At 37.4% G+C, this 18775-nt stretch overlaps 1 protein-coding gene across 1 annotated transcript in view; it reads right to left on the bottom strand.

Moving 5' to 3' along the window:
- Nucleotides 1-8556: 8556 nt before the first annotated feature.
- ranbp3a (RAN binding protein 3a) overlaps nucleotides 8557-18775 on the bottom strand; it is a 28341-nt gene continuing 18122 nt past the window's right edge. Inside the window, exons 13-18 of the mRNA XM_067430768.1 lie at nucleotides 18566-18674; nucleotides 15603-15727; nucleotides 15395-15515; nucleotides 13704-13846; nucleotides 13443-13620; nucleotides 8557-12015 (exon numbers count right to left, since the gene is read on the bottom strand). Coding sequence (XP_067286869.1) covers nucleotides 11966-12015; nucleotides 13443-13620; nucleotides 13704-13846; nucleotides 15395-15515; nucleotides 15603-15727; nucleotides 18566-18674 — 726 coding nt within the window. The 3' untranslated portion in view covers nucleotides 8557-11965. The remainder of the gene's footprint in view (nucleotides 12016-13442; nucleotides 13621-13703; nucleotides 13847-15394; nucleotides 15516-15602; nucleotides 15728-18565; nucleotides 18675-18775) is intronic.

Raw genomic sequence — 18775 nt, 5'->3', positions numbered from 1 at the left:
CTTCTAAAAAAATTAGCATATTGTGATAAAGTTCATTATTTTCCATAATGTAATGATAAAAATTAAACTTTCATTTATTTTAGAATCATTGCACACCAACTGAAATTTGTCTGGGTTTTTTTCTGTTTTAATACTGATGATTTTGGCATACAGCTCATTAAAAACCCAAAATTCCTAAAAATTAGCATATTTCATCCGACCAATGAAAGAAAAGTGTTTTTAAAACAAAAAAGGTCAACCTTCAAATAATTATGTTCAGTTATGCACTCAATACTTTTGGCACTGTGAGCAGGTGCCAGGTCGGGCTGAAAAACAAAATCTTCATCTCCATAAAGCTTTTCAGCAGATGAAGCATGAAGTGCTCCAAAATCTCCTGATAGCTAGCTGCATTGACCTGCCCTTGATAAGACACAGTGGACCAACACCAGCAGCTGACATGGCACCCCAGACCATCACTGACTGTGGGTACTTGACACTGGACTTCAGGCATTTTGGGCATTTCCTTCTCCCCAGTCTTCCTCCAGACTCTGGCACCTTGATTTCCGAATGACCTGCAAAATTTGCTTTCATCCGAAAAAAGTTCTTTGGACCACTGAGCAACAGTCCAGTGCTGCTTCTCTGTAGCCTAAAGTGTCTTGACCTGGGGAATGCGGCACCTGTAGCCCATTTCCTGCACACGCCTGTGCACGGTGGCTCTGGATGTTTCTACTCCAGACTCAGTCCACTGCTTCCGCAGGTCCCCCAAGGTCTGGAATCGGTCCTTCTCCACAATCTTTCTCAGGATCCGGTCACCTCTTCTCGTTGTGCAGCGTTTTTTGCCACACTTTTTCCTTCCCACAGACTTCCCAATGAGGTGCCTTGATACAGCACTCTGGGAACAGCCTATTCGTTCAGAAATTTCTTTCTGTGTCTTACCCTCTCGCTTGAGGGTGTTAATGATGGCCTTCTGGACAGCAGCCAGGTTGGCAGTCTTACCCATGATTGCGGTTTTGAGTAATGAACCAGGCTGGGAGTTTTTAAAAGCCTCAGGAATCTTTTGCAGGGGTTTAGAGTTAATTAGTTGATTCAGATGATTAGGTTAATAGCTCGTTTAGAGAACCTTTTCATGATATGCTAATTTTTTGAGAAGGACCTGTATAACAATTGCTCCAGCGGCCTTGTTCAGTCCCACAACACTCGGTCCTACTCTGTTTTACACTACAGTAACGTTAATAACCGCATCCATGAACATGATTTCTGCCCGAGTCCTATTTTCCACTGGCTATGAGGTAAAGACCACATCCCAAGATACTGCATTCACACTTGGCGTCATCAAACTATGCCTTTGTTTAGAATAGGCGCCCTCCAGAGGACGGAAAGTTGCATAGTGCACCTTTTACAGCATGCATAGCTGATATAAAAAAATTGGATGACTAGTAATTTCCTGCAAAAATTCTGAAAAAAAAAATATTTTTAATTATTGAACAAAAAAGCTCCACAAGTAGTAACCTAGAATACTGTCTAACACTTGATGAATGCTCTGTCAAGCCCTCATCGTCAGTTAGGAACCTGGGTGTGACAATTACAAATTCTGAACAGTTAGTTCATGCGTTCATGAGTTCAAGGCTAGATTATTGTAATGCTCTACTGGGTAGTTGCCCTGCTCGCTTAATAAACAAACTCCAGCTGGTCCAAAACACAGCAGCTCGAGTTCTTACTAGAACCAGGAAGTATGATCATTATTAGTCCAGCTCTGTCAACACTACACTGGCTCCCTATTAAACATCGCATACATTTTAAAATCTTGCTTATTACTTACAAAGCACTAAATAGTTTAGCTCCCCAGTATTTGAGCGACCTCTTAACACATTATACTCCATCACGTCTATTGCGGTCTCAAAACTCTGGCCAGTTGATAATACCTAGAATATCGACATCAACTGCAGACGGTTGATCCTTTTACTGTTTAGTATCTAAACTCTGGAACAGTCTTCCTAGTATTGTTCGGGAAGCAGACACATTCGCTACATCCCAATTCGCCTACTTATACTACGTCCTAAAAGTATGTACTCTTTTTGTGAAGAAAAAGTACATACTTTTGAGTGTGTAGCAGAAAAGTCTGCAAGCTTCGGGACTACTTTGCCATCTTTAACGGACTCTGTCGCTTAGTTACGAGCATCCCATCACCGTTTAACTACCCTGTCAATCATCGTCAGAGTTGTCACAGTTCAAATCCTCCACGTTCAGTTTATTTTCCTACCGTATCGGAAAGAAATGTAGTAACACATTGGTTTGCCATGTGTGGGTCTTCGATGCAGAGACTCTCCTCACGTGTTTGCAGTTTAAATATAATGATGCATTTAAAAGTTAACGGCCAAACGTATCATTAAAAAAGTTCACAATGGTTTCTCCCAAGGTTTATTTTTCTCCATATGCACCTGATGGAGTTTTGGTTCCTTGCCACTGTCCCGTTTGGCTTGGCTTGCTCAGTTGGGGACTCAAAATGTCACCTAAAATATCCAAACGAATCTAATTAGTAAACTAATTTAACTATATAAACTAAATTACTGATCTTCCTTCATTGACACTATGTGATAATTGAAATGAGCTGGATGACATCACCGTTTTCTTCAGAGCGGCTGTACAGCCGAAATCAAATTCTGCTGCATTATTTTCCTGTTAACACTGTGAAGCTCCTTTGAAACAATCGGCATTGTAAAAAGCGCTATATAAATAAAATAGACTTGACTTGTGTTTGTTACTTCTATTTTTTCTTCTCCATGAATCTTTTCAAGGAAATTCTGCAGATCTTCATCTCCATTGCCACCTGACATATGGTCTTTCCTGCAAAGAAACTGCAAAGGAATGTAAAATTATCCAAATGTCCACTTTCAAAACTCCTCTCACAAGAATCATGATCTGCTAAAACTGTACAGAGCTTCTATCCGGACATGGTGAAATTTGCTAAAAATTAGATGTAAACTCACCTCCGAATTTAATTTGGATCAAGCTTGTGCTTGATCCAAAATATATTTTTCCTCAGTTTAGAGGCCAGAAAATGTTTAGCTTATGTGAACATGATTCATCGCAGAACAGTGGCAGCCTGTCACACATTCCACATTTAAAGCGGATATTTTGCAGAAAATAAACGCATCAAATATTCAGGCACAGTTTAGTCTGTGTCTGCTAATATTTAGCTGATTAAAAATGACTCAGTTTAGCACGTAAATCAAAGCATAAATGATGGCTTGATGTGAGCAGTATGCTTCCAAACCGCTTTAACCAAATGAGACAAATCTCATTAAACAAAGAAATGAGAAAAATCATGAGATTTATTTAAAATGTAGATTAAGTAACCTGACTTTAATACAGCAAAATAGATTTAATTACATGAGTTAGATTTAGTTACATGATTCGGTATAGGACAGTTGACATAACATGAATCCAAAATGAACAAATAATATGTAAAGATTGAACTGATTCCCCCAGCTCCACCGCGAGCATGCTAATGGAGAGAGTAATTATCATCATCACTGTTGGTGATTCATCCAGGGAACATTTTCTGTGGTTGACCACATTTGTTTTGAAAGGGAACAGTGAGGAAACCCACAATCAGTGCTGAGAGACACTGCACACGTAGCCTACTCATCACACTCACCGAGTGTGACTATGTCCATGTATACAAACGTGCGTTTCGACCATCTGTATCCATAAACATTTGGACACAAGCGAAATGTGGCACTGAGGGTTCAACCAACGTATTCTGTCTGGAAGAATGAAAAAATAAGGTGCTAAAAAATGTTATTCACTTTGACTTGAAATCCTGCAAAGTCATTTTTGTTGTTGCACAAACTGAAAAAACAAACAAACAAAAAACATGAAATTAAAACCGTGTTAACGTTTCAAGTTTGTATTCCGTGAAGCCATCAATAAATTGGAGAGCAGCCGTCGTGAGCTACAGATCTGCGCCGGCGCTAACACACCTCAAGACTTTTCAAAGCTGCTTTCCTCCGTCAAGGAGATCAGTGACATTGTTCAGAGGTAGCGGAGAAAAGCATGCATGGAACCGATGCACAAATGTCTGGTGTGATTGAACCCAAACATTTAGGAACGATTCAGAGAGACTGAGCTCAAAAACTCAGATGTTCCTCAAATTGGTCGTTTGGCGTAGCCCAAGTAGCAACGACTTGAGTCGTCTTTCTTAGCAATTCCACAACTTGACTTTCCTAGCATTTTCTCAAAGTATAAAAGAAACTTGCATTCAAGATCATTCACTGCAAAAAAACGCTTTTCTTATTTGGTATTTTTTTTCGTTCAACGTGTCCATATGAATCATCCACTTTGAGACATAATTGTATATTTAGGAAGAATTTTCTAGAACTCATGTTTATTGTCCTAAAGCTGTTAGCATGAGACACTTTGACTTCTTTTGAAAGCTAAAGGGGAAAGTGTTCCTCACGTTTCATCTGAAATGCTGCATTCACGGCCTCACGCATGCAAAGATCCAGACCTCACAGCCCACCAGAGCTGACATATCACACCCTCACTGTTAAAATAAACTTAACTGAAGCTGTCCAGAATGAGTGACGAGTTTAGGAACTGGAAAATTACAGACATGCACCAGTGGAGAAGCACATGGACGATTTTACATATCAAACTAAGCATTTAGGATAGTTGCGCTTTATGTACCTAACCCTACTACCTAAAGTGAGATGATAAGTAAATAACACTGCTGTAGAAGAATCTAACCTTGGTTGTGAGCCTAAATTTGACATATAGTAAACATGATTTTGATTGTCTAACAAATTAGCTCAAAGGAGAAATACTACTAATAAATCAAAACTTGTTACAAGTAATTAGGAATATTTGGATCGGTTAACCAAATTAATTTAATAACTGAATCAATATTACAATCAAATAATTTGATCGTCCATTGAACACAGTACTGATTGAGTATCAACTCTTCAGAAAGGATATTTACTGTGGCCACAGAAAAATAACTCATAAAATAACTAAAGCTTTAACTAACTACACAACAAATTTGCTTATCATACGTTACCGGCATTTGCCTTGAAAGGCGTCCAGATATACACTCACCTAAAGGATTATTAGGACCACCATATTAATACTGTGTTTGACCCCCTTTCACCTTCAGAACTGCCTTAATTCCACGTAGCATTGATTCAACAAGGTGCTGAAAGCATTCTGTAGAAATGTTGGCCCATATTGATAGGATTGCATCTTGCAGTTGATGGAGATTTGTGGGATGCACATCCAGGGCACGAAGCTCCCATTCCACCACATCCCAAAGATGCTCTATTGGGTTGAGATCTGGTGACTGTGGGGGCCATTTTAGTACAGTGAACTCATTGTCATGTTCAAGAAACAAATTTGAAATGATTTGAGCTTTGTGACATGGTGCATTATCCTGCTGGAAGTAGCCATCAGAGGATGGGTACATGGTGGTCATAAAGGGATGGACATGTTCAGAAACAATGCTCAGGTAGGCAGTGGCATTTAAACGATGCCCAATTGGCACTAAGGGGCCTAAAGTGTGTCAAGAAAACATCCCCCACATCATTACAACACCACCACCAGCCTGCACAGTGGTAACAAGGCATGATGGATCCATGTTCTCATTCTGTTTACGCCAAATTCTGACTCTACCATCTGAATGTCTCAACAGAAATCGAGACTCATCAGACCAGGCAACATTTTTCCAGTCTTCAACTGTCCAATTTTGGTGAGATTGTGCAAATTGTAGCCTCTTTTTCCTATTTGTAGTGGAGATGAGTGGTACCCGGTGGGGTCTTCTGCCGTTATAACCCATCCGCCTCAAGGTTGTGCGTGTTGTGGCTTCACAAATGCTTTGCTGCATACCTCTGTTGTAACGAGTGGTTATTTCAGTCAAAGTTGCTCTTCCATCAGCTTGAATCATTCAGCCCATTCTCCTCTGACTTCAAGCATCAACAAGGCATTTTCGCCCACAGGACTGCCGAATACTGGGTGTTTTCCCATTTTAACACCATTCTTTAATTGTCTTGACCAGGACCACACCTCTAAATGTATTGAAGCAACTGCCATGTGATTAGTTAATGAGATAATTGCATTAGAAATTGAACAGGTGTTCCTAATAATCCTTTGTGTGTGTGTGTGTGTGTGTGTGTGTGTGTGTGTGTGTGTGTGTGTGTGTGTGTGTGTGTGTGTGTGTGTGTGTGTGTGTGTGTGTGTGTGTGTGTGTGTGTGTGTATAAAATCTAAAAAGTAATCTAAAAATCATTTTAAACGTTAAAATAATAAGATATGCATAAAAAGTGTCCCCAGAAATATTTGGATACTCTAGCCACATGTAATGTCTTTATGTAAACATTAAGCACCATTTGAGACAGCACAAACATGCTTTTTGAACATTTCACATAAATTCAAAATAAAGAAAATATCATTTGGACACATTCTGGCTGTCAAAACATTAGTGAAACTGATATGAAACGCGTGTACACTCAGGGGAACTGACTTCATACGTCCTTTAAAAACACTTTGGGGTAGCTGGCCTAGTATCATTTGTTTACAAATGTCATTTGGTATGATAATCTGTTTGTCAGAAATTTTAATCCATACGTTTTGTGCATGTACATTACGTGTCCAGAACTTTCCAAATACTTAGGGTCTCCATATGAACCGAGCAGCAAAGCAAACACTGAGATCCCAGCACACCATGTAGAACATTTCAGTGCATGAACATTTTAAATCCCTTCACTTAACCCGTAGTTTGTCTAAATAACAGAATGCAGCCAATATCTGTTATTATTCTGTTGACTATTTGTGTTAGCCAACAAAGCCAACTGTCAAGAGAGTTGCTGGTGTTTCTTAACCATGGAGTTATAGTATAAATGAAGTTATAATTAGTTTACAAAAAAGGTTCCAAACATCCATTCGCAAAAACAACTTGCTCAAAATGGTGTTGACCTTTAAACCATTTAAGCGTGAGAGAATGGAAGAAAAAAGTGGATCTCTTAAAGTACACAGCCCTCGCATATACAGACCTCCACTGTGACCTCTGCCTAACTATGGCTCAGTCATTCTAATATGAAGTTAAAAATTTAAAGTTTAGTAGCTTCTTGTATATGCTTGAAAAAAGTAATCTATATGGTAGCAAACTTCTAAAGATGAATTTTTTTTTAATAATAATAATTAAAAGCTGCAAAAAGCGTTGAAAGGGCCCTCGCACCCGGCGCCACCACCCTTAATGATGGAGTCATGAATCGTAGCAGCAACTTCAAAATAGTAATAGTTAATTTAATTAAAAGGTTACTTCGGCGCTGGGAAGATAAATCTGTATTTAAACTGGGTCATTAATGTAGTAGAAATGTGAAATTATTTTTGATTTTGATGCTTTCTAGACTACAATTCCCAGAATGCTTCGCTGCCTTGAGGCCACTCCCAAAGCCACCGATACTGAATCACTTTTACTTTCCCACTACCGCGTTCATCTTCATAAAATCAGTTCAGTTAGAGAACAGAGACTACAATTAAAAACTGAACGTGTCTGTTCGATATAGTGTGATTTAGCCGCTGAGGGAGTGTCAGCACAAACGCAGCAGGAGTCAGATTACACGTATCGTGATGAGAGCTGAGGTAAACGCGTCCACGCTCGTGGCAGTAGTTCTCAGCATGTTCAGTCTGGTGCGCTTTCAGTTCATGCCTTTGGAAAATTAACTTTCATAGGAATTAACTTGAGAAGATCAAATACTCACTTTGCTCTGCCGGCCACACCGTTTCCATAAATGCTTGAGCCGAGCTGAGCTGTGAGTGCGACCCCATCCCCTATGTGCGAGTTGAAAACATGCGGAAATAGCTCCCTCTGCTGGCTGTAGTCTTTAGCATCTGGCCAAACAATTTAGCGATATTTGCGTCACCGGAGTAATTTTTCCAGAAATAAAATGCATAAATCTCTAGTCTCAGGGGGATATGAGAGGGGGGAGCACGATCATTTGAATATACTCCAGGGTTTCTACTGATGCAAAGCCATATGCTAATCGCTGAAGTAACCCTTTAAATTACTAATTAATTTAATATAATTATAATATATTAATCAAATATAACCTCTAATACAACGCGCCACAACCGCCGCCTCAAATGAGTGCTGTTCAGAATGTGTGTCATGACCGACTGTGTCAACTGATGATAATGATAATGAAGTCACCTTATAGATTGACTTTTTATCATAAATGTCTTTGGAGAAGTGTAAGTGTGCATGAGCTAGAATGCTGCTTCTCATATCCTTTCAGAGTGTATTTTATCTCCACAGATATCTTAAAATGACCAAAATTATCTTTAAGGCAGATTTATAAGTTTCCCTACTTGGAAATGGACAAAGCAATGTCTCTTTACACTTATGGCATATCAACATTTTTGCCCAATCAAATTTCCCTTGAAAAAGAAAGCCTGCCTAATACCACCAGCCTTCAAATAGCAATTGCAAGCAAGCTGGCACTGAGTGCTTAGTATGGCCCCTTTACAGAAAACAGCACCCAGAAAAGAAAATTTTAATTTTTTTAAGGAACAATCAGACAGTGTGGAGAGTGCAGACAAAGAAAGACTTTATGAAGCAACGGTCAAAGGCGGTACAGGTTTCCAAGATGCAGCATAATATTTCATTTGTAAAATCAGCAGATGTGTGTAGGTGGAAAAGTGAAATGGTCAGATTTTTTAAAATTGCAATAAGGAATACAATATAGTATTCCGTTAAAAAAAACATTGAGATGCTGGATGAATAACGGAGGGGAAAAAAACAGAAGAGGAAAGAAAGACAAGATCTGCGTATTCTAGGTTTGGGTTTTATAATGGTGCAACTGGCCACATGGTTAATGGAAAACAGAGAAATGTCTATAACCGACCAATTATGCAGACAATTGACCATCATTACACGTTTCAAATTGTGGTTAACAAAAAGACATACTTATTCCAGTGAAGTCAACAGATGTTTATTCCAATAGTAGCCTAGCCCTTCTAAATGATCTTTAAACGCTTCCACTAGAGTGAAATTGTAATTTAAATCACAAGGCCAGTGCAGTTGAGTTGCTTTGGACCAGAAATAGCACTGGCATGTTCACAGTCTCTCTGAGGTCTATACAAACAACCCAAAATAGACAAAATAAAACGAAAGTGTGTCGTATACATACACTGAATGTAAACATTTACAGACATTTACAGCAATCAACTCGCACCGAGCAAACATCTGTTTTGTAAACCTTTAGGCCTGCTAGTTTACGTTCTTTCATATTGATGGGAAACATCTAACTGTATAGAAACGCATTCCTACTGAAGCGGAACAACAGAATGTAATGCTAAAAGGAAACTAAGTACAACACAGATATGAACACAAAATAAAATACATCAAGTGCTGCAGTTGGTAAAAACACTAAAAACCTCTGCAAACAGGACAAAAATATTCTTGAACTTTTAATGGCTAAATTTATAACAAAGGCCTACTTAGCATTTTGACCAAAATATCTACATATCTCTCGTTTTAATTTTGACAATATTTTCATTAAAATAAAGCATATTTGAAGAGTATCCTACTATAAAACTACAAAATGTAACCTGTTCTCATCCGAACACATTTAGGTGAAAAACGGACTGAAGGATGATTATTTCAACTCTTACTTTACAGTCTATACATCTTGCTCTTCAAGGTCTCTTAATTTATGTGTATGGCAGGATGGAGCCATGGATAATCTGCTTCAGACACATTACAGCATGTGTGTTGATAGAAACAGTCAGTGTACTAATACATTGTTGTCTATTTTAACATTTTGTGAATATGCTACAAATAAGTACCGACCACTGGCAGTGTATTAAAGATATTCAGCAGCAGAGGGGGAAAAGCCCTTCTTTGACTATTTTCTCTATGACTGGTTTCTCTGTTGTTTGGTAGTAATGTGCCTCATGGGTGATGATGTCTGACACATACTAGCTGATAAATGCATTCTAAAACTTAAAAGTGTTATTTCACACAAAAATGAAAATTCCGTCATTAATTACTTATTGTTTTTATTACTTATATAAATTAATTAATTAAGTTGTTCCAAAGCCTTAAAACCTTCGTTCATCTTCAGAGCACAAATTAAGATATTTCTGATCAAATCCAAGAGCTTTCTGACCCCTCCATAGACAGCTATTTAATGAAGACTTTCAAGGTCCAGAAGGTTTCATCAAAAATATCTTCATTTGTGTTCTAAAGATCTTACAGGTTAGAAGGTCTTGCAGGTTTGAAACGACATAAGGTTGAGTAATTAATGACAGAATTTACCTTTTTGGGTAACCTAACCATTTAAGATCAGGTTGTGCTTGTTCGTCTTTTTTTTCTTCAAAAAAAATAAAATAATCCTAAACCTTTACAGGGCAAAAATCACAACACTTTATTATTATTATTATTATTATTTATTAAAAGTATTGTTGTAGATTTGTAATTATAATAAAATATAATATCAATGAACCCTAATTAAATATAATTAATTTTTTTGGACAAATTGACAAATAAGCACACTAGATTTTAAACACAAATCAAAGGCAAACTTCTACCATGACATACGCAATTTAAATAATATTGCTTTCACATTACAACGAGAATGGAATTTTTTATAAGTAGGCTACTAAACATTAAGGTTGGATAACTGCCATCTAAAAAAATAAGCTCTTAATGAATGACTCGATTTTAGTGTGAATTACAACCCAGACGTGTTCCTGTGAGATTTACCCCAACAGGCCTGTTCAAACGCTCCACACTCACATAAAGTGATTCAAGTCTTTTAAACAATAAATTAAAAATAAAAAAAATTGTCTAAATGTAAAACTAATCCCTCTCCTTTTCAACAAAATTCCTGTTAAATGAGAGAAAGAGTCTTTCTTTCGCTAATCTAATGACAAAAACTCTCCAATAAACAAAATATTTGTTATATATGAAAAACACTGTATATAGTATTATTGTAGTAACAGACAACACACAACCCATTTTATGATAATAATTACAATTAGTCATCATTAATAAGACATTTTGCTATAAAACTTGCGATCTAAACCATGTACAATACTAACTCTTGATATACAGGATATTTTCATAAAAATATACTGTGTGAAAATGTCTATTGCATTAAAACTGGAGGGTAATTTACAGTAAGTATTTGTACAATTGTTCTTTTTGTTTGTTGGTGAGGTCAACCTCGCCGGTGTGATGTTTAAAAGTTGAAACAAGTCTTTGTTTTACGCACCCTCAGAAGCCTCAAAAACGTACTGCATACACCTTCGACACGACATGAGAATCACAATAGAATTCTCATTTATAGGGACACTTTTCCTTTAAGTAAACAGACTAAACAAACTTGATATAATATGAGTAATGTAATAAATGAGGTCCACTTAAAGCAGCATTGTGAATGTTTTTGATTCTAAAATGTTTAAATAACCCTCTTATCTAAGGTCTCATGGGTGATTTTAACATTGTACTGTTCTACAGCACTATATGAGCAAACTACAGAGTTAAATAAATGCCTTACGCATCCCATGACTCATCTAAAAAGTCCTTCTGAGAAGTGAGTGGTGAGGGATGATTTCAACAGTGCAGCTGAAACTGAGATTGGGACAACACACATCCTTATTTGATTTCTGTGCACTCTATCCTGTTTCCACTCAGGAGGGGATAAAATAATTAAGTCTCACATAAACGAGTTATCACATTTATAATGGAAAATCCTGACAGTTTACTAAAACACCAAGAGCCTCTCATTGTCATCAATATGATGACAGTGAGAGTGTGTTACGTGTGCAGTCCTTTTCTCTTTTTTTGCTGTTAAAAATGCAATAAATAAAACCAGCTGAACAAATGACTACAGTACACCTGACTGAGTTTGGAGAAAAACACCTGCATAGTATTTGAGCTGATCAGAGGGCTGCAGTGAGGCATTGTGGGATAGAAATCAGCAGAAGGCTCAGCACTGTGTGTCACCTGTTGATGGACACACACCGGCCTCTGGGTTACCTGAAATAATAGACAAAACCCAATTAAATTGGTAAAGCACAGATTAGAAAAGAATGCAATAGCAATTGATTGTGGACAGGAGGGAGTAAAAATTGCTAAATGCAAATGATAACAAAAATAACCATATAATCACGTTTTCCCTCAAAAAGTTAATTTCACAATACAAAAAATCTGATGCAAGTTAACGTAAAAATTCAAGTAGAAAGATCCTTTTTTTTCTTGTAAACCATGCTCATTTAAACTTTTATTTAATTTATTTGATTTAAGAATTGCATTTCATGTACATCATATAAATTGTGCTGGGTTGTCATCTGTAAAAATCTGGGTCCTGACCTGAACCCAAATCAATTAGGAACATTGTATATCAGCAGTAACTAATAAAAAGCCAGTCTCTGCTCTAATTCATCCCACAGGTGATCTATCAGGTTGAGGTCAGGACTCTTTGCAGTCCAGTCAATTTCCTCCACACCAAACTCACTCATCCATGTCTTTATGGACGTTGGTTTGTGCACTGGTGCACAATCATTTTGGAATAGGGAAGGGCCATCCCCAAACTGTTCCCACTAAGTTGGGAGTATGAAATTGTCCAAACATGTCTTGGTATGCAGAAGCATTAAGTGTTCCTTTCACTGGAACTAAGAGGCCAAGCCAAACCCCTGAAAAACAACCCGACACCAAAATCCCCCCTCCAACAAACTTTACACCTGGCGCAATGCAGTCAGACAAGTATCTTTCTCCTGGAAACCACCAAACCCAGACCCGTCCAATTAGATTGCCAGACAGAGAAGTGTGATTCGTCACTCCAGAGAACACGTCTCCCATGCACTGGAGTGCTCTACACCACTGCATCTGACGCTTTGCATTGCACTTGACGATGTAAGGTTTGGATGTAGCAGCTCAGATATGGAAACCCATTTCTTGAAGTTCTCTACGCACTGTTCTTGAGCTAATCTGAAGGCCACACGAAGTTTGGAGGTCTGTAGCTAATAACTTGCTGTAGCTATTGATTTGCAGAAAGTTGGCGATTGTACTGACCCCGCTCTGTGATTTTACATGGCCTACCACTTCTGGGGCTGAGTTGTTCCCAATTGCTTCCACTTTGTTATAATACCAGTATACACTTGACTGTGGAATATTTAGTAGTGAGGACATTTCAAAAATGTATTATTGCATAGGCGGCAACCTATCACGGTACCGCACTTGAATTTACTAAGCTCCTGAGAGCGACCCATTCTGTCACAAATGTTTGCAGAAGTGTCTGCAAGCCTAGGTGCTTGATTTTATACGCCTGTGGCCATGGAAGCGATTGGAACGCCTGCAATTCAGTGATTTGGAGGGGTGTCCCAATACTTTTTGCAATACACGGCATGTTCTGCACCTTACTAGTGTTGAGTAAACATCTCATAGAATTTGACATGAAAGATTACCTGGATCAGGCGTAGCCGCTTTGGGGGGAGTGCGGGACTCGTCATCATCACTGAAGCGGATGACCTCTCCGCCGGGGAGAGCTGGCTGACAGTCAGACTCCTGCCCACCAATGCTCCGCAGTGCCAGGATACGATGATGCAGGGCTGCAAAGAGCTGGGCAGCGTCCTTAGAGCTGGACTGAGAGATGAGATGGAGTCAGATGAGACCAACAACAGAACATTCACTGTTCTTTACCTCATTACGACTATAACCATTCTCACAGATATAAGGAAGACTTTGACGCCCTGCTCCTCTGTGTCCATTGCTGTTATTCTGAGACTCTTCTCACTGGCTTTATCCACTTGCATCTGAGGCCAAAGCTTAGTGTTGAGGATCACTCGAAGGCTCCCTTGAGTCCGCATGACTGCAAGCCACAAACAAACACCAGGATTAATCTAGAGACGACAAGTCCCGCACGCTCAGTGAATGAATTACATCTATGCTCCTTTTAAAACTTGTGTCTGACGTACATGTTTTATGAGAATGTGTTGCAAATTTTTGTCAACTAAAAGGTCAGTATATAGGAAAGACAATTTAAAGGACCATTTTGAGACTACTGGCATCAGCCACTGACTTTAGCACCCATGGCTTATAAAACAGAAGTATTAGCCCCCCCTTGTGTCAGTTCCAAAATCTGCATACAGCTTTGTCTGTAATGAACATTTGCCTTTTATTAAAGAGCTAGTTCACCCGAAAATGAAATTGATGTCATTAATGACTCACCCTAATGTCGTTCCTCACCCGTAAGACGGTTCTGAAGTTCACCTTCAGAACACAGTTTTAAGATATTTTATATTTTAGTCCCAGAGCATATGCAGTCTATGCACACTGTACTGTCCATGTCCAGAAAGGGAATAAAAACATCATCAAAGTAGCCCATATGAGACATCAGTTGGTTAATTAGAATCTCTTAAACCATCAAAGACATTTTGGTCCGAAAAATAACAAAAACTACGTTTTTATTTAGCATTGTCTTCTCTTCCGCGTTTGTTTTCAAACCTCAAATAAAGATTCAAACGGCCATAAATCAGGGTCTCGATGAATGATTCCGATCGCCAATGCCGTGATTTCAGCAGTTTGGATCGCGTGTCATGACACCAACTGATGTCTCATATGGACTACTTTGATGATGTTTTTATTAGCTTTCTGGACATGGACAGTACAGTGTGTATAGATTGCATATGCTCTGGGAATAAAATATAAAATGTCTTAAATTGTGTTCTGAATATGAATAGAGGTCTTACGGGTGTGGAACGACATTAGGGTGAGTCATTAATGACATCAATTTTTGGGTGAACTAACCCTTTAATATATTATTAATGTATTTCGCATAAATATTGAGTAAAGGGAGCATCAGCTGTTTTCTCATCTGCTCACTTTAAATCATTTTAAAATAATAGTTCAATATTTAAAGTCTGTAAATATTTTTTTAAATGTAATCAACATTTATATTTGTCAAAGAATTCTGAAATGGAAAAATGTATCACCAATTCCACAACAGATTTAAGCAGCACATCTGTTTTCAACATTGATTTCTTGAGGACCAAATCAACATATTTAAATGATTTTCTTCAATGACACTGAAGACTGGAGTAATGATGCTGAAAACTCAGCTTTGCATTACATGAATAACTTAAATTTTGTAATTTTAGTTATTTTAAATTCTAATAATATTTCACAATATTACTGATTCCGCTGTTATTGTTGATCAAATGAATGCAGCCTTTGTGAGCATAAGAGACTGCTTTAAAAAATATATCAAACAACATGAGTAATTGATGGCAAATCTTTCATTTTCAGGTAAATTATTCCTTTAAATGTCAGTCAAAGGCACTATCAAAACTCCAGCAAATTCACAGTAAAATCTAAAGTGTGAAGGTGATTCGGGCAAGGCCTTTTACAACATCATTACCCAGTCTGGATTGTAAAGTGCCATCATCCGCTGATGCCATGTCATTAAGCCTGAGCACTCCACATCCTCTCTCCACCCACGACTGAGACGTCATCTCAAACACAAACAGCTTACACTGCATCTGAAAACACAGGACAGTGCAGCATCATCTTCTCATGGGCTTTTATCAAGATGGTCTGTATCGATCAGAGGCGAGATCTGCTCTCACCTGCAGCACGTTGCTCTCAGACTCCTCTCCTGTCCTGACCTCCACCCGCTCCAATAAACACTTCTGGGGTTTGTGTGCTTCATGTCGCGCCGCCGACTCCTCCAGAGACTCTTTCATGCTGTCACCTATAGTACATTATAGAATCATATCAATTCATTTGAATGACTTAGTACAGTGGTTGCTAAACTGTGGTGCAAGAAAATGGTAGAAAATATAACTTAGAATACCATTAAAAAATTATTCAGTCATTACGTTTTTTTAGGGGTCGGAAAGAAATATTTTTATCCGGCAGCAATCAATTGATTAAAATCACACTGGGAAAAAAAATCACTAAATATATGTATTTTAAAATAAATGCTGTTCTTTTAAACTTTATGTTCATCAAAAAATCCTGAAAAAAGTATTACAGTATTTCAAAAATATGAAGCAGCACAAGAAATATTTACTGAGCAGCCAATCAGCATATTAGAATAACTTCTGAAGGATCTGATGTGACTTAAGTAATGATGCTGAAAATTCAGATTTGATCACAGAAATAAATTACATTTTAACTGTATTCAAATAGAAAACAATTATTTTAAACAGTATTTTTTTAAATAATATTATGGGGTTTACTGTATTTTTATCAAATAAATCCAGCATAAGATACTTAGATAAGATACAATAAGTGAGCAAAAACATGAAATCCTACCAACCCCAAACTTTAGAGTGGCAGTGTAGTTTTGTAACTTACAAAACTTCTTGACATTAGATACTTGACGGCAATGATTGTTTTAAATATTTATTCATCAAGAAATGTGTTAGCTCTTGTAAAAAATTGTAAGTCTCATTGGATAAATAATGTAAATATGTAATGACAAACACAATTCAAACATTTAAACAATTATTGTTCACTTCACATTACAATAAACACTCATCATAATTGATGAGTAAATTGGAAATTATCCTGAATATTTTTTGGGGGTTTAAAAAAAAAAAGATGTATGTGAGAAACGATACATCAACTAGTTTGTGTTTACATTTTCTCCTATATGTGTTTTCTCAAGCTCAGCCACCCCAGCTACACACATACAGACGGGTGACCAGTTTCTTTGTGTTTTACACTATATATTTTTTTATGTCCTACCATATTTGTTCATTTGTTTTGCTCTTTTTTAAAAAGTGAGAAGAAAAAAAAACCTTTATTTAGATGGCTCAAGGACCAGTCTGTTGGGAAAAAATCTGTAAAAATCCTGTTAAAGGGGTCATGACAAAGATTTTCTTTACTAATTTAAAATTGATGTTCACTAATGTAAGTTTTTTTGCCACAAAAAAAAACTTATTTTCAACCTTCATTCTGACAATGTCTGAAATTATGCGTTTTAAGGGGTTCCTTTAAGGCTTGTCAATAAAAAAACGCTGTTATAATTGGATAACGTTACCTCATGGGAAACAGTATCAATGCCTAATCGCTATTGTGAATGATTAAGTGTTCTGAAAACATTATCCATATAAAACCATAATTTATTTAAGACAAAGCATCATGAAATCATTTACTTATGACTTTGTAATGTAACTGCTGTTAGATCTAATAAAACAGGCTGTTTTGTCATTCAACAAAAGTTTATTTGCAATATATATATATATTCAAAAATATCCCAGCATCGGACACAAGTAGATCATTTATTTTAATGGTGTCCTGGGTTGCACCAGAATATTCTGGTGCAACTCAGGACACTATTAAAATAAATGATCTACTTGTGTCCGATGCTGGGATATTTTTGAATTTTGTACAGAGATGCAAACAAGCTGTTTAAACTGGACACGTCAAAGCACCTTTTTTACAGGCTTAAGTTCGTGGAGTACGTCAGAAACTAAACACGCACCTGTATACTATAGCGAGGTATATCGCGTCAGTGATTAGAATGGGTTCTGTTTGATTTTAACATAACGCTCACATCCAGAGTAGGCAAATGTCAGCCATTAATTGGCTGAATGACCAGTAGGTGGAAAATACGGTGCAATGATGTATAACTGTTCGCTGATGTCTTGCTCTGGAGGCAGTAGAACGCAAATGTATTTTCCTTTGGGGATTTTCCATCAGGGATCCTATAACATTAAATCAGACGTTTTTGGAGCTTGATTAAATAAATGCGTTGTTTATGAAGACGTTTTAAAGACCCCATGTGGTGAAAATTAAGTTTTTAAATATTGTTTATATGTCTGTGATGTTTTTAATATGTTTTAAGACAAGCTATGGGCAAAATCATAAGTCAACACCATTGTCAAGTATTTTCTCCTTAAAACTGAAGTAAAAATTTGAAATTGCCTGTGTTCCTTACGTCACAAACTACCGTGAAACCAATCATCTCAACGTGTTAATATTATTAACTATGCTGCAAAGCAGGGGTGTCTCAAGAGAGGCCAGGTTATGCTGGTATATTTTCGTGTTGATATGAAAATTGGGTATTTAGCAACAGGAAATTTCACAAGGAAAACCATTTAAATATGCAATTTTGGTGATCAAAGATAAGTTTTAAAGGATACAATTAATAATAACAGGGAGACTTTAAGGGATGAAAGGCAAAATAGGGCATTTTGATGGTACAAAGACCTAATATGTTAAAAAGACAAGGCAAATTTGATGTCATGATCCCATTAAATGACTAGTCAGTCGATTTTTAAATAAATAACATGCACAAAAAGAAAGTGAGCAGCAATAAACGTTATTTATAAATTAAATATGAAATAGTTGCGTATGGTTATCACATTTAATAAAATGTATTATGCATCTACAGTTGCTTTTGTTATAAACACCTGAAAATCTCACGGTGTAATAAAAATGAAATTACTGTCACTTCACACAGCATTTTGCTTTCAGTGTGGATAGAAAAACTGTTTTGCACTTAGGATAATGGCATTAGTCTCAAAACTCAACATGATTTTTGTCAGCTCAGGCTTGTGATTGGGTCTGGAACACATACTCTTCTCCACGGTTTGATCTTGTGAGGAGGAAAGCTGGCTGAACAGGCCCATCTCAGACTGAAACTCTCTGCTGCCCCCTGGTAGTTCTGTGTTGAATTTCGGCAGCGCCTGGAAGCATGCAGTACGGGTGGGATTGAATGATCAGGAACTGTGATGTATGATAACTCGAGTGTGTAAAATTATGACAAACAGAAAGGAATTTATCGCTT

This window comes from Pseudorasbora parva, chromosome 22 (assembly GCF_024679245.1).
Source record: "Pseudorasbora parva isolate DD20220531a chromosome 22, ASM2467924v1, whole genome shotgun sequence".
Taxonomy (NCBI): Eukaryota; Metazoa; Chordata; class Actinopteri; order Cypriniformes; family Gobionidae; genus Pseudorasbora; species Pseudorasbora parva.
This window is presented reverse-complemented; position numbering and strand designations above follow the sequence as displayed.